This window comes from Panthera pardus, unplaced genomic scaffold (assembly GCF_024362965.1).
Source record: "Panthera pardus isolate Hobbes unplaced genomic scaffold, ASM2436296v1 HiC_scaffold_9, whole genome shotgun sequence".
NCBI classification, from domain to species: domain Eukaryota; kingdom Metazoa; phylum Chordata; class Mammalia; order Carnivora; family Felidae; genus Panthera; species Panthera pardus.
In genome coordinates, this window is record NW_026527024.1 from 4,173,528 (window position 1) to 4,198,847 (window position 25,320).

At 50.3% G+C, this 25,320-nt stretch overlaps 1 protein-coding gene across 2 annotated transcripts in view; it reads left to right on the top strand.

Annotated features, from left to right (window-relative positions):
- The window catches only part of DPP6 (dipeptidyl peptidase like 6), a 939,040-nt gene that overhangs the window by 74,094 nt on the left and 839,626 nt on the right, over positions 1-25,320 (top strand). Inside the window, exon 1 of one of the 2 annotated variants that reach the window (XM_053898707.1) lies at positions 9,331-9,882. The exons of the other annotated variant lie outside the window; for it this stretch is intronic. Within the exon in view, the coding sequence (XP_053754682.1) occupies positions 9,832-9,882 (51 nt within the window). The 5' untranslated portion in view covers positions 9,331-9,831. Of the gene's footprint in view, positions 1-9,330; positions 9,883-25,320 lie in introns of those variants that run through there. 2 annotated transcript variants of the gene reach the window in all.

Genomic DNA, 25,320 nt, shown 5'->3' on the forward strand with positions numbered 1-25,320 from the left:
GTTGAAAGTTGTATTTAACACAATTTGCAGCCTCAAAAGCAAAGCCTTCTGCGCAGGTGCACTTTTTAACTAAGACATGTCTGTCCGGGGACTTAATATAAATCAATGGTGACTGGTTATTCACACATGCTACTTTTCTCTAATGCAGGTAGCATATCCAAAAGATACAAATCATTCCTAAAAGACTGCACTGTCAAATAAGAGAAGGAAGGAATTTTGGTAAACAAGAGGTGGGACACTAAGAAGCCAGGAGTCGGGTCTGGAGATAAAAGCACACGCCCAGAAGTCTTCTGCAGTGAGCTATGCATCCGACGCCACAGAGAGCAATGCACTTAGCACACCTACAGCCATGGTCATTGTCACCCTCACTTCACTCAAAGTGGGCTGACCTCACAAAATAGACCCAGCTAGTTCTCAAAGTCTGCGTTTTTGTCTTGTTTTGTTTTGTTTGGTTTTTAGAAGTTATCCCTAAATAATGCCTAAAATGTCTGTCCTAGACTTTTTTCTTTTCCCCTAAGTGAAATTCCAGATACAAACTCAGGCTGTGCTTGCACTTGCAAAAGAAAACAAGCTAGCTTTGGTGGCCTCCACACAGGCTTTTATATTTTAGGTTTCTCCCAGTATCTTAGCAAGTCAAAAGTCAGTCTTAATGCATTAAAACCATTTGAAATTTACTTGTAAAAATTAGACCATTAAAGGAGTTTAAAGCTGAACAACAAATGAGCAACATGCTACTTAAAGTTCCTGTCGAGTCAATTTTCTTAATGCTAAAAAATACAAATCAATAAGAGAACAAATAAATAGATGAACAGGGAAAAAATGAAGCAAATATCATGAATAAACAATTTATAGAAGAATACGTGTATAAGAAGATGCGTTTATCTGAAGGAATGATAGTTAAATAAGATTTTACCTTAAATGTTTTATTTCTACTTAAAGTTGTGTTAGTCAGCCTTTTGACACAATTAGAAATTCATGTTTTATTGTGTAGCCATTCCCATATGCAGTTGCCTTTTATTTCTAATTTTAGCTTCTTTAAGTTAAAACTTAAAAACCTTTTAAGTGCTAGGGCGCCTGGGCAACTCAGTCTGTTAAGCGTCCAACTTCAGGTCAGGTCATGATCTCACAATTCGTGGGTTCGAGCCCCATATCAGGCACTGTGCTGACAGCTCAGCTTCATATTCTGTGTCTCTCTCTGCCCCTCCCCTGCGTGCATGCACTCTCTCTCTGTCTCTCAAAAGCAAACAACATTAAAAAAAAAAAAGCATTCTCAGTGCAGAATCCTCCTAGGGTTTTCCTTTTCTTCACTCAGTAGTCTTTTTAAAAAGTTTTGGGGCACCTGGGTGGATCGGTCAGTTAAGCATCAGACTCTTGATCTCAGCTCAGGTCTCGATCTCAGGGTGATGAGTTCAAGCCCCATGTTGGGCTCCACACTGGGTATGGAGCCTACTTAAAAAACAAATTAAAATTCTCTCCTTAAAAAAAAAAAAGTTTAAATGAGATATTTTTGGACAAAGAAGTCCATCCTTTTAAAAGGTACATACAACTCATTAATTTTTAGTATGCACAGAATTGTGCAGCCATCAACTTAAGAGTATTTGGTCATTCCAGAAAGAGTGTCCTTGTACCCATTTGCAGTCACTATGTTGCATCCACACGACTCCTGAAACAGAATGCTACGGGCACCAGTGACAGTCACAACAAAGTTTATTGCACCGAGAGGCAAGGCCGACCGATCGGGACCAACACTCTTGATCAGAGTGTGGCCCCGAACAGCCGGGGTACAGAGTTTTTATGGCCGATCACATCGTTTTATCATCACCTGGGAACAGAACAGAGAAAGAGTTCCCAGACGACTTAGAAACAGTTCCCAGATGAGTTAGAAACAGTTGCTGGATGGGGTGATTATTTTAGACGTTTTGCCGCTAAGTTGCAACCAGTGGATCTCCTTGACCTTGCCTCTGATGCTCTTTCCTTTGAGCTTTTGTTTCCTTCATCGATGAAGCCTGATTTACAAGAGTACGAGGCATAATTTACAAGAGTAAAGCAAGGCTGTTATCTCTTGACCTTCAGTGTCAGAACAAAGCTGTTATTTTTCAAGCTACGCGTTAGCCTTACACTACAATTTAACCCTTACAACTAAGGTCTGTGATCACCAACACCCTTCCCCTCCCCGCTTCGTATCCAGTCTGGTAACCACTTCTGTCTGTCTGTGGATTTCCCTATTTTGGACATTTCATGTAAATGGAATCCTGCAATATGTAGTCTTTTGTGACTGGCTTCTTTCGTTTAGCATAAAACGTTTATAAGGTTCTTCTATGCTGTTCCATGAATCTACTTAATTCCTTTTATGTGTGAATAGTATCACACTGTGTAGAGACATGCCATCTGTTTATCCTTCCATTAGTTGATGGACTTTTGGGTTGTTCCCTCCTTTCTCCTACTGTAGATAATGCTGCTCTGGGCATTTGTACACAAGTTGCAGTAGGCATATGTTTTCAGTTCTCTTGAGTATTTATACCCAGGTTGGAACCTCTGGGTCAAATGGTAACTCTATGTCTGGCATTTTCAGGAACCGCCAGATTATTTTCCATAGTACCTGTACCATTTTACATTCCCACCAGGAATATACAAAGTTTCCAGTTTCACTGCGTCCTCACCAACGCTTCTTATCTGACATTTAAAAAAATTTTTTTAATGTTTATTTATTTTTGAAAGAGAGAGAGCAGAGCACGAGTGGGGGAGGAACAGAGAGAGAGAGGGAGACACAGAATCTGAACCACGCTCCAGGCTCTGAGATGTCAGCGCAGAGCCCGACGTGGGGTTTGAACTCACAATCTGTGAGATCATGACCTGAAATGAAGTCAGACGCTTCACCGACTGAGCCACCCAGGCGCCCCAACATTTTTACTATAGCAATTCTAGTCGGTGTGAAATGGCAGCTCACTGGGGCTTTGAGTTAATACTATTTTTGTGGAAAAATGAAACAGGCTTATATTTAAAAAAATGTATGCCTGTGGTATTTTTAGCGGGGAAGAAGTCATGTGTGTTGTGTGTATGCCTGAGCCATAGATGTACAACGGGACTTAAAGTTACTGACAAATATTCAGGTTTTCATTTCTTTCTGGGCACATCTGATCTAGGCTCAGTGAGAAGCAGAGGTCAGGAGATCTGTGTGTTCTCAGCTCGGTGCCTCAACTGGCCGCAGAATCTTGTAAGCAAATTGAAATCCCTGTCTTTGCCCAAATACACTTTCCATGTCCATTACTTTCAGTTCATAAGTGTTGGGCCATTTCTCTTCTACAAGAGATTCCCCAGGAATTCAAAAATATATATTCTGCTCCACTGGTTCCGTAAAATAGATGTTATATGAAGGAATTTCACATTGCCTAAGGATAATAGGAGTCTCAGACATTCAACTGCTTTTATTTTCCCATAATGTGCCCATCTACAAAGCTTCTTTATACAGATACTCTTTTTAAAAAAAAATTTTTTTTAATGTTTTTAATTTTATGTTGGAGAGAGAGAGACAGGGCATGAGCAGGGGAGGGGCAGAGTGAGGGGGAGACACAGAATCTGAAGCAGGCTGCAGGCTCTGAGCTGTCAGCACAGAGCCCAACACGGGGCTCGAACTCACAGATGGTGAGATCAAGACCTAAGCTGAAGTTGGACGCTTAACCAGCTGAGCCACCCAGGCGCCCCTCCCTATACAGATAATGTATAAAAGTGCGATCAACAGTTTGATACTCCCTACCCTTCCTCCAGAAAGTACTTAATACCAACAAAATACGGCACGAGTCAAGAGGTCTTAACTATAATTCTAGTGAGGAGGCAATATTTGTTGAGTGGTTGAAATTAGTGGGTTTAGCCTGGAATGTTGAGAAGTGTGGCATGGGTCTGAAACGCAGGGTCTCTAGCCTTCATTCCTTCAGCCGTCAATGGGGGGTTCAATAAAACACACGCGTTATTGTTCAGACAAGTGCGAGGAGAGAAGAGAGACTCTGAACCGTATGTATTTTGGTCCGTGGAAGTCTATTTCCCGAAATAGAAGACCACCCCAGCCTATCTCATATAAAGGATTAGGTCAGAAGTATCCTTTTCCCGAGAAACTTGTGACATCCACGGAACCGTGCTGAATCGAGCGAGGCCAGAGAGAGATAATAAATAAATTAATAAATAATTTCCTTGACTCTGGGACCTGTTCTGGCAAAGTGAAACATTGCCAAAGATAAAGGTCTTCTCATCAAATTTGGAGGATTGTTTATGGATACATGTGGGATTCCCCTGAGATCTTTTTCATCAACAGAGCAGCGTAGGTGGGTTTAAGAAAAGAGATTTATTGAGACATTGTGCAGTGTCAGCCCTTTGTTGCGAGTGCGGTGGGAGAGAGAGCGTTGTGCCTTTTCACTCCTCGTCTCGTTTGTTTCAGAAACACGTAGGGCACACCTACTCTCCATCAGTCACCGTCAGAGAGCACGAAGGTGCAGAGAGAAGCAGGACGTAGGATGCCCTGAATGTGGTACACGGAGGCAGACACGTAAATAAATACGTGCGCTAAGTTTTTAGAAGCGCTGTTCTAGCTGGAAGCAAGGTGAGTGTGTCAGTGGCCAGCAGAGCAGTTTTAACGTCACGTTGTCACTGAGCTGAGACTCAGCGTGGTTTCCATCTCTTGGTAATGTGCCTTCACGGTCCTGAAGGAATGGGCCGGATGTGGGTCAGGTGCGAGATGGGGCGACCTCAGATTTTCCAGTTTCATGTGGATGGTCCACAGATGACGCTTCTCTCACCCAAACCGTTTGCCACAACGTCCACATCTTGATTGTTCCTCCTCAAAATTTGTGCAGGATTTCTGCCGCTTTGCCTTTGTAGGGCGCATTGGAGGAGGTTCGTCGTGGATCTGGCAGGATTATTCTCTACTTGAGGGCCTGGGCCTCTGCATTTCCCGTAAGCAGTGGCCCACGGGGCTTTCACAGCTAGTCCCACCCCCGCCCCCATCATCCACCCGTGCTTCCATATGTTAGCATTCTTTTTTAAAAATGTTTATTTATTTTTGAGAGACAGAGACAGAGCATGAGCAGGGGAGGGGCAGAGAGAGAGGGAGACACAGAATCCGAAGCAGCTCCAGGCTCCGAGCTGTCAGCCCAGAGCCCGCCGCGGGGCTCGAACTCACGAACCGTGAGATCCTGACCTGAGCTGGAGTCAGAGGCTTGACCGAGGCACCCGCCGTGTGTTAGCATTCTGAAATACTCATGCACTTCCTTTGCTGGCTCTTCCTTTCCTCAGCTCCAGGTCCCTAACGTCGACATTTATAGCGCTCCTTTGAGATGTATTTCAGCTGTCACCTCCTGTTTTAGTTTTCTCTGATATTTGCCCAAACATCCCACGAGCCCTGTATTTTATATTCTTGGATCATACTTGTATTCTTATTGTTGTTGTCAATATTGTTAATTTTGATGCCTCCCGCCAGATACTGTGGACATTTTGAGTACCAGGTCTGTTTCCTATAATAAAATCAGTGTGCCTGGCATATCATTAGTGTGGCTGCGTACGTTCACTTAATTTGTTTGATTCCTGAATGCTTTCTGGAATCCATTGTAAAATCACTACTGACAGATCTCATTTTTTTTTTCCAGAATTTACCTTCCTGAAAATTTAAGGGTAAATCAAATTACATAGAATGAATGTTTTTAATGCAGTAAGAGAGCTCACGTTTTAAAGAACGTCAGCAATGACTTAATCTGTGAAAGAAGAGCTTGTGATAACAGTCTCTCTCTTTTCCCATGCGCTCTGATGGTTAATTTCATAAGTCGACTGGGCCACGGGGCGCCCAGGTATTTTGGTCCAACATTATTCTGGGTGTTCCGGGATAAGATTACTATTGGTCTCCTTAATGTGGGTGGGCCTCATCCAATCAGCTGAAGACCTGAATAGAAAAAGGCTGATGAAGGGAGCACTCCTTCCCCCTGACTGCTTTCAACTGGGACATCAGTTTTTTCCTGCCTTTGGGCTCAAACGGAAACATCGGCTTATCTTGAGTCTTGGGTCTGTTGACTTTTGGACTAGAATTTAGACGATTGGTTCTCTTGGGGCTCCAGCTTGCTGACTGCAGCTCTTGGGACATGCCAGTTCGTAAGACACAATTCATGTGAGCCAATTCCTTATAATAAATTTACATATATACATGCACACGTCCTACTGGGTCTGTTTCTCTGGAGAACGCGGACCAATAAAGCCACCGAGGCTTCCGCTTTAATACGTTGGGGGTTTCACATGTTGGGTTTCCTTAAGGTCGAATTCACCTGAATAAAGTTAAACCTCTTGTAGGGCGTAACAAGAACACCGGTCAAATGATTTGAGGAATCTCTCCTGCTGTAAATGTTGCCTGATGCCAATTGTGAAGCTGAGTCTTTTGCCAAAGTCTCAACTTAAGAGCTACTTTAGTCAGAGCAGTCGCACATGCACACAATACACAAGTTAAGGATGGAGCAGAAAGACGGACGAATCCCGTGGCTGTATTTGGCAGGTTTGGAGAGAGCCTGGGCACAAAAATGTGGCAGGTCTGTCTGCCGCAGCCTAACAAGAGACACGATGTTGGAAATGGGGAGACGTGTTCTCCCTGCAGGTGGGAAGGAAACCGGAAATGACAGCTGCGGGAACCGAGGACACCAGCAGATGATGGGAGGGAGGGTCTAACGGCCATACCGTCTTCCAATAATACTTCCTCATCCAGTTTCCGCATAAAATTAATATCTGAAATGAATACGACAGTGGAGAATCTTCGTATTTTAAGCATTTTTTTCCCTATACTCTTGGCTTCTTTCCTTCTTCGGGATCCCTCTTTATCCATCCGTATTCTTTCTTCCCCCAGCTTCCCCCAAGTCAATGGCTAAAGGCAAAGGAGTTGCAAAGAGTGAATAGCCACTGCTGGTCGTTCAGAGCTGCTTTGCTCTTTTATTGTGTACAGTGTTCCCTCATTTTGTTTTTGTTTTCAGTGTTCCCTTTTTATGCCTGCTTTTAGCTCCGTCATTTCTGTGGGCCTTTCTGCCAGAGGTCAGGCACAGATAGGACACAGGGGCCCCACACGAATGGTTTCGGCTGGTACAGTTCGGTGAGTTCTGGGAAGACCTTCAGTCAACTGACGTATTTACATACGAACTCAAAGTTTCATCCAGTGTATCCCACTTTCCATTTCCAGAGATAATGAAAAGTTAGTTACAACAATGGCAAGTTAAAAAAATATTTTTGTCCTCTTCTCTGGATTCTCTCTCCCTACTCCATCATGTGGGGATGGGATGGAGAAAGGGAGGTTGTGGGGAGACAGTTCCAACTGGCCTGTTCGTGTTGGGATGGAGGAGAGAAGGTTCCAGATAAATTAATGCTGCTTCATATAAAGAAGAGGAAGAACCACCTTCATTTGGTTGCTTCAAACCAATTTAGGTTGGTGGTAATTTTTTTTTTTTTTTTTGTCCACATTGGGCTGGTGGGTTTAGTGCAAAGTTCAGTAGCACAAGGAAGATTGCGCGGGTGTTCACTTCTGGAGAAAAGTTGTCATTAACAATCTAACACAGAAGGCAGGAATGTTCCTCTGCCTTCCACCTTCAGCAAATGTCAATCCAGGTTCCTTTAAAAGCTGCTTTTCAGGGGCACCTGGGTGGCTCAGAACTGCCGACTTCCGCTCAGGTCATAATCTCAAGGTTCCTGAGTTGGAGGTCCGCATGGGGTCGCGGCTGTCAGTGAGGAGCCCGCTTTGGATCCTCCGGCCACCCCCGTGCCCACTCACACTCTCTCTCAAAAATAAAACATAAAAAAAAAAAAAAGCTTCTTTTCAAGGATTTAGCTTTGGTTCACCTATTTCTTCCACCTAATTCTTAAGCCAGATCATTACTGACAAGTAGTTTTCACGTGTAAACCAAATGCTTGTGTGTTTATGTATACATTATCTATAATGTCTAATAAAGTGCATGCTTGAAGGCACTGTGGGTAATTTACATATAATTACTGTTGCAATTGCTAAGAATTTTCTGCTCCACTATGGGTTCAAAACTGGCATCGTATTCATTCTGATACGCGATTTTTTGTGAATGTAAAAAAAAAAAACAAACGAAAAGCTTCTCCAACCCCTCCCAGCCTCTCACCGTCGCCACTGCCCCCCAGGCGAGGGCGCGAGCGCGCACGCGCGGGACACACACACACACACACACACACACACACACACACACACACACACGTGAGTTGAAGCCTGATGTTTCCGTGTCCCTTGAAGCAGCTCCAAATACCGGTTTTGGAGCGCCCTGGCCCCTCGTGGAGGAATGGCGCGGCGCGGGGAGACATCCTCTGTCTGCTCTTGGCAGCGGCCTGGCTGGGTCAGCACTTGAATTTGACCACCCTGTGCGTGCGCGCTCTCGGGAGCGCGCGTCCGTGTGTGGTCCAGAGAGCGAACCCCAGGCGGCGACTGGTCGGTGCCAGGAGCGCCCGGGGTGGAGATCGGGGAGCCCAGGGCGCGGTCCCTGGGTAACCTGTCGCTTGGGGTGCAGGAATGGGGGCCGGGTTTGGGCCCGGGCGAACGCTAAGTGACTCCCGGGCCCGGCAGACCCACAGGCGCCAGGCCGGGCCGTAGGAAGCCGCTGGGATCACAGGCGGAGACACAAAGACGCCCGAGGGGCCGCGGCCGGGCGGCGGCCCGCGGGGCAGCGGAGCCCGGGAGGCCAGGTGTGCGGCCGGAGCGCGTCCGTGCCGGCGGGCGCGCGGAGCCGCGGGGCCAGGGAGCTGCCGCGGCGGCGGATTCGGAGGCAGATCCGGAGCGCAACCATGGCGACGCAACGTGTGTCCCCTAGTAACTCGCAACAACATGATTTATAAGCTGCCGTCCCCGGCCTGCCCTCCGCTCCCCCCCCGCCCCTCGGCTGGGCCGCACTGGCGGCGGACCGGCGCGCCTCGCCCTGCCCCGCCCCTGTCCCCCTCCCGCGGGCGCAGCCGGAGGTAGTCGCGGCCGGTCGCTGCTCGCGCTGGGCAGGAGGCGGCGGCGGCACCCGCGGAAAGCACCTTCGTGCGTGTTCGGAGACCCGAGCGTGCCAGCGACGCGCGCACACACACGGCCCCCCGGGGAGGGGGCGTCTCCCGGCTCTACCCAAACAGTGTGGGCTCGCGTCACCTCGCCGCCGCCCGAGGCTTCCGGGTCCAGCCCAGTCCTGGCGGAGCACCCGGTGTGAACGCGCGCGGGCGCGCACACACGCGCACACACACACACACATACACACACGCGCGCACACACACACTCGCCCGCCCGCCCCTGGCGCCGCCGCCGCCCCGCCGGGGCCCCCGCCCCCAGGGACAAGTGCGGCCACCGGCGCGCCCCACGCCGCCCGCCGGAGGAGCCCCGGGCCGGCCGCGCCGCCGGCGTCCCCGCGTGCGCCCCTCGGGTCCGCGCCGCTGTGGCCGGCGGAGCGCTGACGGCCCCCGGCGGACACGCACGCTGTCGGAGCCGGCCCTCCCGCCCGCTCCCGCTCCCGCTCCCGCTCGGCTCGCAGCCGGCCTTGCTCCCCGGCCCCGGCCCCCGGCCCCCGCTGCCGCGGAAAGCGCGGCAACCCCCGCGCCCTCCCCGCCGGCTGCTTCGGCGTCTCCCGCGGCGGCCGGAGAGAGTTGATCGCTATTGTGATCCGCCCGGGAGAGGCGAGGGGCGGGCGCAGGTGGGGAGACCGAAGAGCTGCAAGAACTGGGGTCCTCCCGAGCCAACTCCACCCAGCGATCGCCGGCGCGGTGTCTCCTCGCCGCCGGGACGATGGATTAAGTTACTCCTCCCGGGGCCAGAAGTCGGTGCAGACTTGCGGAGACATGAAGGAAAAGGCGATGATCAAGACCGCTAAAATGCAGGGCAACGTGATGGTGAGTGTGGCGGCCGAGGCGCGGGGTCGGGGCGCCCGCGGTGACGAGCGGCCGGGGGTGGGGGGTCCTGTCCCCGCGAGGCCCGAGCTCCCCGGCCGCGCGCGGCGGAGCCCCCCTCCCCCACTTCCCGGGGGCGCCGAGGGTCGGGCGTCTATCTGCACATCGCAACTTTGCGGCGCCGGCGTCCCCCTCCTTCGGGAGTGGGGCCGGGGGCCGGGGCTGGTGTGCGAGGCGAGGAGGGGCGGCGGTCAGACTTCCAAGCAGAGCCCCCCCCACCCGGGCTGTCCCGGGGGCGAAGCGGGGAGAGGAGGTCGCCGCGGCCGTGAGGACCAGGGCCCTGATGCCCGCGCGGCCTCGGGGCTGCGAGTCCCCGGAGCTCGAGACCTGTTGGGGTTGGCGAACCTCTGGCACTCGGGGCGGCGCCGCTCGCTCTGCTCCGGCCGCCGCCACCGCCACCGCCACCGCCACCGCCACCGCCACCACCCGGCCGGCGGGGCCCTGCTCCCTCCTCGCCCCGGGCCGACTGTGCCAGCGAGCGTGGTCATGGCACGGCGTCCCCGAGTGTTCCCGTGAGCCCCGAGACCCCTGTGGGCGGGGTGGGGGGGGGCGGCTCAAGGATGCAGGGCCGGGGGCCAGCTTAGCGTGGACAACTTTACCAACTCGAGGACCCCGGCGTTCCGCCTCCCAGCGAGCCTTTCCCCCCTCCCCCCTCCACTGCCCTGCGCCCCGCGCGCCCCGCGGCCCCTGCGCCCCGGGCGTGGGGCCGAGGGGTCAGGGCGCTGGAACCTCCTGGCGAGGACGACGAGGTTGCCATCTTGTTCCGTGGAAATTGTGTGTGTGCCTGTGCGTATTTATTTGGGTGATGCTTTAACCCTTGCGGTCTTGGTGGAGGATGATTAGAAGGAGGGGCTCTATTTTTGCGTCGCTCGCCGGTACTTGTTTCGCGAGAGAGGGACCACGCGACGGGGACTGGCGTGTTACTTCTGAGGGCACCGCTGGAAATGCGGGAATTTTTTTCCGGCGCTAGGTCTGGAGTTGTCGATGAGGTGGGTTGGGGGCGAGTGACGGGGGGAGGGGGCGGGTGGCCGGAGGTGTGTTTGGGGCAACCCCAGTCAGTGATCCATGTTGAGGTCTTGGTTTAAACAAAAAGAGACAAGGAATGAAACATTTATTCGAATTGAACAAATATCCGGCAGGCTTAACCACACCCACAGCAAGACACCTGTTGCCCGGCTGAGGTCTGTGCAGAACTTGACTTCTGGCCCGAGGTGTGCATCCCGTCATCTGAGACAGCTCTGGGAGGCAGTGACTGCATGGAAGGGGTTATGTTGCAGGACCCCCCCTACCCCCACCCCCAAATGACAAGCCCTTCCTTTGAGGGCCTTGGTCGGTTTGTGGGTTCTGGGGCTGACTGATTATGCTAATTCACATTTAGTCACACCTTCACATTTAGGACGGAGGCGAAAGCAAGAATTTGAACGAATTATATTGATACTACAGTGAGAGATTATTGATGGGTTACCTACATCTGTTGTCAAACAGGTGCCCCTTGTCATGACTTAGATGGGATGTGGAGACATAGCAACATCTTTGTGTTCCGTCTGAAAAACTTGTCAAGTCTTCCCTCCCGCTTTGCCCCTTCTGGGTTTACTTTGGAAAATGAAGAATTAAAGGCATGTTTCCCTCCTGCTCTGAGCAAGGACGGTCCGTGCACTCACCGCACGCCGTCCTCTGTGTCTGTTGCTAATAAGCACAATTAGAACAAGTGGAACTGAGCCTAGCAAATTGTGCGGCCACCAGGCGTGTTTTTAGGCTCGTCGTTGGCCTAGGAGAAAACGAGATCCAGTCTCCACCAACTTTCCATCGCCCTGTCGATTCTTACATTGGCAGTTATTACCCTGTGGTCTGGTTCGTACCTTTTTTTTTGAAATTTCCTGTTCCAGCTACATCCACGCAGCTTTAATGGAGTGATCACTCCCTCACTTAAGTGGTTATTTGGGGACTTCCTGATCCTTAATTCTTCATCAGTCATTTTGGAAGACTCGCTGAGCACAGCCTGGCTTGGACTGCATGACAGGCAAACTCTTCTCGCTGGCAGCTTGATTGAGATTCAGGTGCTATTTTCCATCCCGGATGGGGACAGGGTGAATCACGCCTGGCGCCGACGGGGGAAGCTGCCACACGTCTGTGATGGAGAGAAGAGCATTTTGCATCCTGCAGAGTCGTGCGTGGACGTGCTTGCGGATGCCCACCCACACCCACACCCACACCCTGCACCTCAGTTTGGAGCCCTCCCGGCTCTCTGGACGCACCCGTGAGATCTGATATTGGAGAGGGAGACATTTGGTACCCGTAACACGGTCAGAGCCACACCTCCTAGGGCTGCAGCCGGATATGTAAACGGTTGATCGCTACAGCCCCTTTCCCATGCTCCATGGTGTGGCCATCGGGGGCCAGAGACAAGGGCACCCTCATTGTCTGAAATCTGACTGAATGCTTTGTTCCTCATACGCTGCTTTGGAGGGCGATTCCTGCTGACAGGCGATAAGAGAAGGCAAACTTACCAGTATATCATCTGATCTCATTTGGGTTAATAAACGAGTGAAAGGGATAACATAGGTGGAAACCACCTCTTGGGTTCTATTTTAATTTTTTGAAAAGAGCCAGCTTCATAAACTTTATTTCCTTTTTAAAAAAATATTTATTTTTGAGAGACAGAGCATGAGTGGGGGAGGGGCAGAGAGAGAGAGAGAGAGAGAGAGAGAGAGAATCTGAAGCAGGCTCCAGGCTCTGAGCCATCAGCACAGAGCCCAACACGGGGCTCGAACCCACGAACCGATCATGACCTGAGCTGAAGTCGGATGCTTAACTGACTGAGCCACTCAGGCGCCCCAACTTTATTTCTAATATTGTCAAAAATCCCATTCTCCCAGAACAAAAGTTATTTTTAAAAATAACCGTATTTTCACAAGGTCTCCATTTGAAAATCTGGGGGGGCAGGGTGACTCACATGGGTTCTCAGCTCAGCCTTCCTTTGTTATTAATACATTGATATCGTACTTCCTTAACTGCTGTTTCAATCAGACAGGTTCTTTTGGAGAAGCACGTCCTCTTGTGATAGGTTCTAAGATCGATAGAAAATGTTATTATCAGGAGTATATTACTTCATCTGCTAAATTCTGTTTTGTCCCTGTGAGCATTTCCCAGACACGGAGGTGCTCAGCGGAGACTCAGAAAGGATTGGTTAAGAGCAAAAACCTTGGGGACTGCCCTGTGCCCCGTGCCCTGTGGGGCAAGTCTTTCCCTGGCAGGCTGGTGGCTCTTCCTGTAGGTGGCGGGCTAATGATGGTGAGGTGGGCCCCTGGTGACCAGGCTTGTGTCAGTGAAGGTTCAGAAACCGGATGGAGAGGATGAGAGGTCTGCGGGTCACAGGGACACTTGAGAATCTCGTGGTTGGTTGCTTTTGGTTATGAATGAAAGTTGCAGTCTGGGAATTCACTCCCTGGAGAGGGAATGCTGCTGTTTTTCCTGTGGCCGCTGGAACTGATTTGAGGGCTTTGGTCACTGACTGGAGATATCTGTGATGGTATGAGCAGAGTGTCTTTTCAGACCTTGCCGTCCCCTTCCTGTGTTGAATAAAAACCCTAGATGGGGACCACCTGAAGTAAGAGCTTATTTCCAGACCCTTCGAGTGGCTCGCCTGTTGATTAGATTAAGCAGGGTGACCTTTCAACGTCGATGCTCTACTTGTAATGAGCCCAGGTGAGCAGAGGAAGCTCTTTGAGGTTTATAGGTAAATTACAGGGATTTGTGTGGGACACAGACCCCCAGTGCCGAGCCCTTCTTGGGAACCGCCATGCACCTTTGTAAGGTGACTTTCAAGGGTACAGCCTTGAGTAATGCAGAGGTTCTCCTCTGTCGGGGGGGTGGGTAATTGGGACCACCGCTCCTGCTTCCTTATAGGAATTGGCACCCTGGTGACATTTGGGCACCCCTTCCTAAAACAATCAACCTTGTAACTGAGCTCCTCCGGAAATCTCGATGAATCCCCCGTGCAGGAAAACAGAGTGGAACAAGGATCCATTTCCTGCACCCCTCTTCGAGGACTTACTGGATTGGAAAGACTTTACACATCAACATAAGTTGATGAAATTTCCAGGGAGAAGTCCCCAAACCCAGAAAGGGGTGGTCAGCTCAGGGTGTCGTATTTGAAATACCGTAAACTAAACTCTCTTGCAGAGGGCTGGCCTCTTTTCCCTGTGCAGGGACTTTGCATTGAGATGTGTAAATATACTAGGCAGGCCGTTGCTGTACCTCAGTCATTTCTCTGTCCTGTGTCCTGTCCTCATGCCAATGACAATCCTCAGAACTCGTTCATCTTTGGCACTTTGAACATCCTGTGTTATTATTGCCAAGAGGTGGTGCGTTTCCAGGTATTAGCCTCTGTTGATCATCTGTGGTCAGTTGCTGTGCATAGCGGGACTCAAGCAGGTGTGTGTGTTAAATGCATGGACCGGGGCTCATGTCTACACTTGGCGTGGACTGCTTTTGTGAGGAAGGTCCCTGATTTTAGCCGTACATTTGTTTTCTTTTACTTTTAAGAACTCCTTCAAGTTCTAACGCATCAGGTAACACAAGAAAGAATTCCATGTGTATGGTATTTTCCACGTACAGCTACGATAAAATTGAAACTCATGCTCACTTTAGGGGTTAACGTATGTGCTTTTTAAAGCACCATAAAGCAAGCCATTCTCTGACACCAGCTGGATGTCCTGTAATCCAGTTCAGTTCCAACACTGCTGGCTGGAGATAGCATCCCACACATCCCACAGGTCGAGGGCTCAGTCCCAGAAGCCTGCCCCCACTTCAGACACTAATCTGGAGTTCGGGTGCTTCTGACAGATTGGGTACAAGTCACAGGTTCCCAGGATGGCCTCCTTGGGTTCCATTAATTTGGTGGAGGCGCTCCCAGAACTCAGGACACAGGCTCATGTACTAGATCCCTGGTTTTTTCAAAGCATGTGAAAGGAAGTGAATGCACAGCCAGATCAAGAGTCACAGAGGGCAAGGTTTGGGAGGGTCTCAAACGCAGGAGCTTCTGTCCCCATGGAGTTTGGGGTGCCGCCACCTTGGCCGCGTTCTGGTTCACCATCTTGGAAGTTTTCCAGGCCCCATCCTTGGGGGTTTTAGGAAGGCTCCATTACATAGGCAGGATTGATTAGATTATTGGTCATTGGTGATTGATTTGATCTCTAGCTCCTCTCCCTTGCCCAGAGGTTGGGGTGGGACTGAAAGTTCCAACCTTCTTATCACATGGTTAACTTCCCTGGCAAGCAGCCCCCATCCTTAGGGGACTTCCTAAAGACCAAAGCTTCTGTGTGGGACCCCTGCAGACCTTGTCCTCTGTGTCTCTTCACCTGGCTCTTCATTGGTGTCCTTCAACATCCTTTGTGATGAACCCCGGAACAGAAACTCAGGGGTAGTGAAAAGGGCTGGTTCTGAATAACAACACACCCATTTCCCATTTATGGCTCTAAAGAGATTTCAGGAAAATAGAACAAAAGAGCCAGTGTTAGGACAAAAGTTGCTGCCATTGCTGTCATTACTCAGGACATTCCAAGGGTTTTGGGAGCCCTGAGTCCTGTAAGCCGACCAAACTCCCGTGGACCCTTGAGCAACTTGGGTTTGAGCTGCACGGGCGCATGTATACGTGGGTTTTTTTTGGATAAATACAGCAGCGTATGTAAATGTATTTTCCCTTCCTTATGATTTTCTTAATAACATTTTCTTTAGCTTACTTTATTGTAAGAATACAGGGAATAACAGATATATGAAATACGTGTTGACTGTGTTACCAGTAAGGCTCCTGGTCAAAGTAGACTCTTAGTAGTTAAGTTGCTGGGGGAGTCCAAGATTATATGTAGGTTGTTGCTAGCACAGGAGGTCAGACCTCCTGACCCCCATGTTGTTCAAGGGTTAACTATATATATTAGTTATAAATCATAATATCGGCATCCTTTTTGTGGGGAGGGGAATAAATTTTTTCCTTTTCCTTCCATTACTTTAAATTTGGTGATGAGAATTTTTGTGACCTCTTTTGGTTATAGAAGCTGATTTTCTTTGAATAATAGGACCGCATTTTAGAACTCAAGAAAGAGCATGTCCCAGGCCTTGTAGTACGTCCAGAGCCAAGAGTATAGAGGTAGATAAAAGCAGTCAGGATTCCCTTTTCCTTTGTGGCTTCCTGTGAGGATGGGGAAGGGGGTTCATTCAAGAGGTGGAAGGAAGGTCTGAAAATCCACGTGGGTCCATAGGTCTTAGCATCGGCTGGATGATGTAATCCTCAGGGTGGTTTTGACAAAGCCAAGGACATCAGGTGGTCCAGTGGGCTGGCAGAGTTGAGAATGGTTGTTTGAGGGCAGAGGTTCTCAACCTTGCTGAATGGTCGCATCACCAGAGGAGACTTAGTGATGATCGAAGGATAGCTTTGGGCCTTCCACACCCCCGTGCACACGCGTGCACATGCTCACGGGGTGAGCCGATGTCGTTGCTCTCCTTTGCACCCTGGGTGTCGATATGTTCAATAGTGCTTCTGTTGGGCAGCCAAGATGGAGAGCCACTGGATGGAATGTGAATTTTTAAAATAAACAGGGTCAATAGCGTCTAAGGAATTAATGCCACCGTTTATAGGGAGCCATTTTGGTTCGCGGAAGGGCACAGTCAAGTCTGGTGTATTGGGTTGTGGAGCAAGCAAGATGAATGGGAAGCTGGGGACGGAGTGACACATGAGGAGAGGGAATAAAAGCAGAGTCCCCAGGGGAAAAGCTGAGGGGACGTGCTGTGTCTTTGTTTTCCATTTCTCACCTGGGGTTGGGGAAGAACCAGGATGCCCAGGAAGCTCCCTTTGATTCACACCCACAGATAGCAGTCCTTTTCACTGCAGGATACTCTATTACTTGTCTGTGATCTACCTGAAAGTGTATTTCAAACCAAATGGAGCAAGTACAATTCTAGAATTTTCCAGCCACTCTCCGAGTGTCCTTTGCAGGCAGCTCCCTGGACCTCCGTGTCCTCCCGCGTAAGATGAGGGAATTTGAAGAGACTGATTATCCCTCAAGTCCCTTTCTGCCCCCTCTTCCCAGCCAGGGGAGCCCTGTCTCCTCCACACTCTGACCTGAGGACGTGCTTGAGAAGTACCCGTCCGCGCCAGAACAGACATTTTGTTGGCATTGTAATTTCTTCAGCACCGACTTCCCTGGCGCCTTCCAGCTCAGCTCACTCGTCACTCTTGCAGTGTGTCTGTCGCTGTTTGTACACAAAGACAATAGATAGCAGAAATGTGTGCCCATAAGTCACAAAGTCCACAGCAGGCGTCCATAAGCCTTGACCGCTCAGGCGGAATGCGGCGTGCGTGCCTGCACGGGTACGTCTGTGCACACGCGTGTGCGACACATGTTTCTCAGGTGGAAATGCTTCCAGAGCTCGGAGGCAGGGCTGTGGATTTGTTGGATGAGAACTTCTGCGGGCACAGTCACTTTGATCGCCTGACTTCCTTAGCTATTAAGAGAACATAACCACGCGGTAATAAACAGCCTTGCCAAGGATGTTCTGGTTTCCAGTTTGGTGTTACTCATCTGTGAAAACAGAAAGGAATCTCTGACGAGCTGGGCCGGCGGAGAGACCTGCCTGGAAGGGCATCAGCTGTGCGTGGGGTGTGATGGGGTCTTGCGTGGGAGAGACCCAGGGCTGATCATGTTTTCTTCACGGTAATGGTACTTGAAAAGTAAGATTTTCCTCTCTCTGTTGTCCAGCCTAGCAGACGAATGCCCCTCATTTTATGATTCTGGTTATGTATGAACAACACGTAGTAAAACCTTTACTACTGGGAACCCAGCTTTGAACTTGGGTAGATGAGACCAGCAGTCATGTATGATTACAGCGCCTGAAGCCAGTGTGTAGTTTCTGGGTACATCCTTGACTCTGGGCACATTCAGCTCAACTTCCTAAACCTTCTTATCCTATATTTTTGAGAAATGAGAGTTAATGAACTTCAGGCCCCAAATCTCTCCTTCTTACAAAAAGGGCTCAGTTATGGACTAAATTCTCCATTCTCAGGCATGTGCGCACACACACATACGCATACACACATACACACACACACACAAAGAATTAACACATTGTATAAAACTATAATTATCTACAACAGAAAACCAAATATTTTTCTGGTTAAATACTAGTTCCCCAGAAATTTCTGGTTATCAGATCAAATCAAATCCTGGGAAAACTTCTTTATAAGAGGATTTTTTTTTTTTTTTTGCTCCTCTTCTAGGACTCTAAACTGTGCATATGTTTTTAAGATCCCACGCTTCCCATTTCAAACCTAACCGATAACTTACAGTTTGCAGTTTATTAAGTAATTTCACATACTCTATTTTGTTATAGTAGCACAACCTGTTGTGCCCCAGGACAGATATTTCTGTTTTGTGGCTGAATGAATCAAGACACGGCAAGATCGTTGAGCAGGATGGAGAGGACTTAGCAGCCGACCTTCAGAAACCTTCTTCCCCGCCACAAGTGGAAAGAAACCCAGAGCCCGAAAGATGGGAGAGGGCCTGGAGATCATCGAGAATGACATCTCCTTGTAGGATTTCCAGCCCTTTCTGGAACACATCCAGGGACTGGAAACTTCTGCCTTTGTTGACAGGTTCTATTTGCTGGAATGGTGTTGCTTATGGTTCCACAAAACCTGCCTTCACGTGACTTCCCACAGTCCTGGCGCTAAACCTTTAAACTACATAAAGTCGGTTAACTCCTGCTTCACAGGACAAGCCAGCGTCTCTGAGAAGTTCAGGCGGCTGTCACGTGGGCCCCTTCCCAGGAAAAGTCTCTCTATTTCCTTCAACTTCCTTAAAAGCGTGATCCAAGTAACCGTGCATCTAACAGGTAGAGACACCTCTTTATCCAACCCTTGCTATCTCTTGCAATTTCACAGGCTTCCACATGTCTCTTCCGATTTTATTGTTATTTCATCTTCTTCTGTTTAAGGACGCCATGGGCAAAGGTTAAAGATTAACTTGCAGAGCTGTGAGTAAATCTGGGGTATATTCAACACACGCAGGCTTTTGAGAGTGGAGCATAATCTTTTATGAAAATTTCCAGGGAGGGAAGGCTGAGGGTTACCGGTGGAAGGCTGTGACACCCACCGCCGACTCCGGTTTGCTTACGGAAAAGGAAAGAGCAATCCTGCAAAACTCTATGACAACAATATGACAGCAACGAGCCTTTTGCAAAGCAAGTATTATTTCTGTCTAGCTGACGGAAGGTGTTCCCTTCTAAGGTCTCTGTCTTTCTGTTTGATCTGGATGGAGTGGTTCAGCCTCACCTGGGAGCAAGAGGCTCCAACTACTTGTAATTCATCTTTTTGTCCCCTTGAGAAAAACGGGACACTCCCGACAAAAGGTATCTGTGTCCTACGACCTTCTTGTGCAAGAGGGAAAAGGAGCCTGTTAACAGCAACATCAGGAAACGAAAGCCGCCTGTCCCCTCGTTGGCCACGCAAGCCACAGGGCAGCCCTGATCCAGCCACCTGCAGAGACATCGGCTTTCTTGGGAGCTCTAGAGTAGGGCAGTCTGGTCCTCATCATCAGCCTGATAGGACCCTCCATCCTTGGGACAGTGCTTTTCTGGCCCCAGGGGGCTTTTATAGAAAGGCACTGAGCCCCTCAACTACATTAGCATAAGTAGGGAAAGGCAAATTGAAATCACAAAAAACACCCAATGCAAAATCCAACATTAAAAAAATTTTTTTTCATAAGTTTATTTGTTTTGAAAGGGAGAGAGAAGGAGAGAGGAGAGAGAGCGCACGTGAAGGACCGAGGCACAGAGAGAGAGAGGGAGAGGCTCAATCCCAAGCAGGCCACACGCCGTTCAGCACGGAGCCCGACCTCGCAACCACCGGATCACGATCTGAGCTGAAATCACGAGTCAGATGCTTAACCCACTGACCCACCCAGGTGCCCAGAGAAGTCTAACATTTTTTAGAGATTTGTAACACTAAATTTTGGCGAAGATGTGAAACGGTGGGAGCCCTGCACACAGATCGTGGGGAGGGCTACAGCTTGCAGCTGCTGACATTGATGATGTCACCCACAATCACACTGCGAGGTGCATGCCCACAAGAAATCGTGCAGACGTGCCCCAAGGGACACGTACAGGAAGGTTTAGAGCTTCCAACTGAAAGCCGGTCAAATCCCCATCAACAGTAGGACTCATGGCTGTCGGTGTGTTTATATAACGAGGTACCAGACAGTGGCAGGAGCGAAGGGGCACGACGTTCAAAGACACAGGGACCTTCTCAAACACAGCACTGAACTGAGTACAAGAAACCAGGACGGAAAGGAGACTGTATGGTTGCCTTTTTTGGTTTGTTTGTTTATTCGTTTTTGAGAGGGAGACAGAGCGGGAGCGGAAGAGGGGCAGAGAGAGAGAGAGAGAGGGAAACGCAGAATTCAAAGCAGTCTCCAGGCTCTGAGCCGTCAGCACAGAGCCCGACGCGGGGCTCGGACCGACGAACCGCGAGATCATGACCTGGGCCGAAGTCGGACGCTTAACCGATCGAGCCACCCAGGCGCCCAGTATGGTTACGTTTATATAGGGTTCAGCACAGGTAAAGCCGAAATGTCATACTGAGGGATACTGAGGTAGAGTCCTTGGTAGATGGGATAGCGTGTTTAGAAAAACTAAGGGAATTCGGATGGTGCAAATCATAGTACCGTTACTGGGGGAAGGGGACCGTGTGGGGGCAGGGAGGCATGTGGGGGCTTCTGGAGTGTGGGGAGGGGTCAGATGCTTGCCCAGAGTTTACACAGGCTGCTTCAAAACGATGGTTTCTGTGTCTGTATGTTCATATTGGGTGCATTTTGCTGTACCTGTGTTGCCTTTCACAGTGCTTGGAGACAGATTTTACTATTTTTTACTTTTAATTTATTTTTTATTTAACCTCAAGTTGCCTAACATACAGTGTAGTCCTGGCTTCAGGAGTAGAACCCAGGGATCGCTCATCCCCGCATGTGTCCTCCTTAGTGCCCATCGCCCTTTGTGCCCATCACCCATTGAGCCCCTCCCCCCACCCAGCACCCTGCCAGCAACCCTCAGTCTGTTTCTGTATTTAAGAGCCTCTTAGGGTTTACCTCTCTCTCTGTTTTTATCTTATTTTTCCTTCCCTTCCCCATATGTTCGTCTGTTGTGTTTCTTAAATTCCACACATGAGTGAAATCATATGTTATTTGTCTTTCTGTGACTGACTTGTTTGGCTTAGCATAATACATTCTAGTTCCATCCACATTGTTGAGCATGGCAAGATTTCATTCCTTTCGATCACTGAGTAGTATTCCACACACACACACACACACACACACACACACACACACACACACACACACATCTTTATCCATTCATCCATTGAAGGACATTTGGGCTCTTTCCATACTTCGGCTATTGTCGATAGCGCTGCTATAAACATGGGGGTGCCTGTGTCCCTTCGAAACAGCACACCTGTATCCCGTGGATAAATACCCAGTAGTGCAATTGCTGGGCCGTAGGGTAGGTCTATTTTTAATTTTTTGAGGAACCTCCACGCTGTTTTCCAGAGCGGCTGCACCAGTTTGCATTCCCACCAGCAGTGCAAGAGTTTCTCCGCATCCTCGCCAGCATCTGTTGTTGTCTGAGTTGTTAACGCAGACGGATTTTAAAATGTATTCTGCGTGTGGTGGGCGAGCACACCGTGCAGTGTGGTGGCACAGGGCACTGTTTTCCGGGCAGCCACTGGACGTGGGAAGGCCACGTCGGTAGAGGCCGGTTGTGCGCACAGACCCGGCGGTAGTTACAGAAGCTGCCCTGGGGAGCCCCTGGCCAGCTGGTGGAAAGCAGCAGCATGGAGGAGAACGCCTGTGGTCTCCAAAAGCTGGGCGGGCCAGGAAGGAGGTGGCCGGGGCCGGCAACCGGAGGGGAAGAAACCGCGAGCAGTAGAGCGCAGAGTGGGTCTACCCAGAAAGTAGAAGCAGGCTGGAAAATGGTAACAGAGCCTTGGGGGAGGACTGTCCGCTGACCCTGGGAGGAAGGACGCACCGTCCACGCTGTCCTCAGTGAGCGCGCCGGGGGCCCTCCACCACCGCGGTGTGATCGGCGGTCAGGCCGGGGTGCAGCCCGCTCTGGTTTCTGCAAGAATCTGGGGCCCCTGACTCCTGGGTGCGCAGTGGCCTCCGATGTGGGGGCCACTGATCTGCGTGTGCATTCAGCTCAGACACCTGCGCGGTTCCTCGCATTCTGCAGAGCTGGCTTTGTGAAACCTGGGTGCTGATTCACGATCACTTAAAAGAAGGAGATGCGGAGAGAAGGCGCCGGGACTCCGCGGGCGCCCACAGGTCCCGGGCACAGAAGCTCAAGGGCGAACGGAAAGAGGCGTCCTCTCCCGTGGCTGCCGCTTCTTCCTCTGATGCCCTCAACCAGCCCGGCATTCCCTCCTGCGACTGTGGTGTGCCACCCTTGTGGGAACTTGCGTGCCAAGCTCCCGGGACAGGGCTGTCCCCTCCAGCCTCCCCTCCCACCAGAGCCTCAGCCTGGAAGGAATCTTCCTCGACGTTCGCGCGTCCGGAGGGGGCCGACCAAGTGGGTCCGCTGTCCCCTCCCTCCGCTCTTTGCTTGCTTGCTTGTCTTTTTCCGGAATGTTTTCCTAGCCAAGATGTTTGGGTTGAGAGGCCTGCTGCTGACAAACCCAGTGAAGAGTTGCCTGGTTTCTGGAAAGAGCAGGACGCCCCATTGGTCACCTTGCCAAACTAGGTGGCGAATGCCATGGTCTCTGCAAATTTCCTTGAAAAATTGGCCCACCTCAGTCTTGGATTTTTTTTTTGTTCTTACTGTTTATTGTTTAGAGAGAGAGAGAGAGAGAGAGAGGTGAGCCAGAGGCATCAGGACTTTGAAACACTCTCTGGAGGGTGGTTCTCAGAATGTGGTGCCTAGACCAGCAGCGTGAACGAGGTGGCATCGCCTGGGAAAGAAATGTGCCCCACCCGGACCTGCCGAGCCAGGAACGCGGACGGGGGTCGGGGGGGTCGCAGCCTCGGACTCGAACGGCTGATTCTGGCGCATGCTACAGTCTGCTTCTAAATTTCCCAGTCCTCAGACTGGGGAAGGGGCATTGGTTTTGATTTGTTTTGTTTCATTTCCGTTCCATTACGGATCAGGACTTTTATAAAATGCGACAGAAATGAAAAAAATGAGAAAGCTAGAAGATTTACAGAATGCAAACCCAAATTTTGTATTCCTAGATCCAAAGCTGTACATTTGCTCCGTGAAAATTGCTAGAAACCTTTCTAAATGGCATCCTCTCAGTTTCTGCGCTCGTGTCTCAGAGAACCAGCAGCCAGCAGCGTGCCCAGGGGCTCTGGCCGGCTGACCGGGCTCAGAGCGGCCAGGCCAGCGGGCCTTGGACAACCTTCCTCGCTGACTGCCAGGACCGCCGGGTACCCGGCAAAGCCCCGGGTGGGGAAATACAATGAAAAGCAAACTCTCCTCCCAACCGAGACAACCTCATCACAGAGGCAGAAGAGACAGAAATTCATTTTATTATTGAACAAACATTCAGCCCCCCTGCGAGGACAGAAATCTCTCCTCTGTGTAGCCACAGATGGGGCCACTCCTGTCGGGTCGCGTTTGCCACCTGGAGCCCGGGGACGAGTCAGGCCCCTGTCTCCCCGAGACCCCGGGAGGTGAGGCGGATCTTTCTCCACCATTACTTTTCAGAGATTCAGCTCCTGGGTCCTTGAGGCGGCATTTCTGAGTGGAGACACTGGCCAGAGGCATTTAGCCATTAAAAACATTTCCATACAAACAAGATTTGAAAAGGACAGAGAAGGAAATTCTGGAAGAAAAGGAGGAGAGTGTCTCTTTCTTCTGTTCCGTGGGGACACTTAATTTGTATCTGGGGTCACACCACACAATTCCCATCTTTTCTTCTCAGCCTTCTGTGTGGCTTGCGTTTTGGGAGCGAGCGAGTCTGTGAGTTATCACCGCAAATAATCTTCCTTCCCAGTTTCATTCTAAATTGATTCACGACAGGGTGCCCACATGGGGGGCGGGGAGGGACCAGGGTTAAAGAGATGGCTTTCATTTTTGACTTCGGTTATTGAAGAGAAATTGGGTATTTTCCCACTTTGTTCTAAAGTTTATTTTTAGCTACGATTACTTAAAATGATTCATTTTCTTAGACATCTAGGAAATGTTAATTACTGCAGATAAGACTCTATTCTAAAGCCTACTACAGAGGCTCGCCCCCCCCCTTCTTTAGCACATATAAAGGAGATGATGTTAAAATGCTCTTACGCAAATTTAAAAATTTGGCTGTTACCTTAGCAGTGCTAATGACAGTTAATGCATTCCCAAAGCCTCTCTGTGACCCAAAATATTCAAGTGCTTAGAATTGTTTCAGGACCACCCTGCAAATAAACTAGAAGGGGACTTTTTTCCTGGAGATTAGTTCCCTGGACAAGGGATTCAGTTCGAATTTAAGGGATAAAAAAGAACTCTGGAGTCAGTGAGGTACTTACAGAAGTCTCTGCGGACAAAGGCTGAAACCCTCTTCTCCCAGATCACAGTCATGGGGGAGCTACAGAATCAGAGAGGGAACGGTCACAGCGATGGTTAGGGGGGATTGTCCTTCAGAAAGCAAGGCAGAGGAATGTGGGAAGAGGGCTATCACAGGGAGGAGAGGAATGGGTTATCACCAGGAGGTGGGAGAGGGCTATCACTGGAAGGTGGGGGGAGGGCCATCACAGGAAGGTGGGGAGAGGACTAACAGAAGGTGGGGAGAGGGCCATACAGGAAGGAAGGGAGAGGGCCATCACAGGAAGGTGGGGAGAAGGCCATCACAGGAAGGAGGGAAGAGGGCTATCACAGGAAGAAGAGGAATGGGCTATCACCAGGAGGTGGGAGAGGGCTATCACTGGAAGGTGGGGGGAGGGCCATCACAGGAAGGTGGGGAGAAGGCCATCACAGGAAGGAGGGAAGAGGGCTATCACAGGAAGAAGAGGAATGGGCTATCACCAGGAGGTGGGAGAGGGCTATCACTGGAAGGTGGGGGGAGGGCCATCACAGGAAGGAGGGAAGAGGGCTAACACAGGAAGGAGGGGAGAGGGCTATCACAGGAAGGTGGGGGGAGGGCTAACACAGGAAGGAGGGGAGAGGGCTAACACAGGAAGGAGGGGAGAGGGCTATCACAGGAAGGAGGGGAGAGGGCCATCACAGGAAGGAGGGGAGAGGGCTATCACAGGAAGGTGGGGGGAGTGCTAACACAGGAAGGAGAGGAAAGGGCCATCACAGGAAAGTGAGGGGAGGGCCATCACAGGAAGGAGGGGAGAGGGCCAACACAGGAAGGTGGGGAGA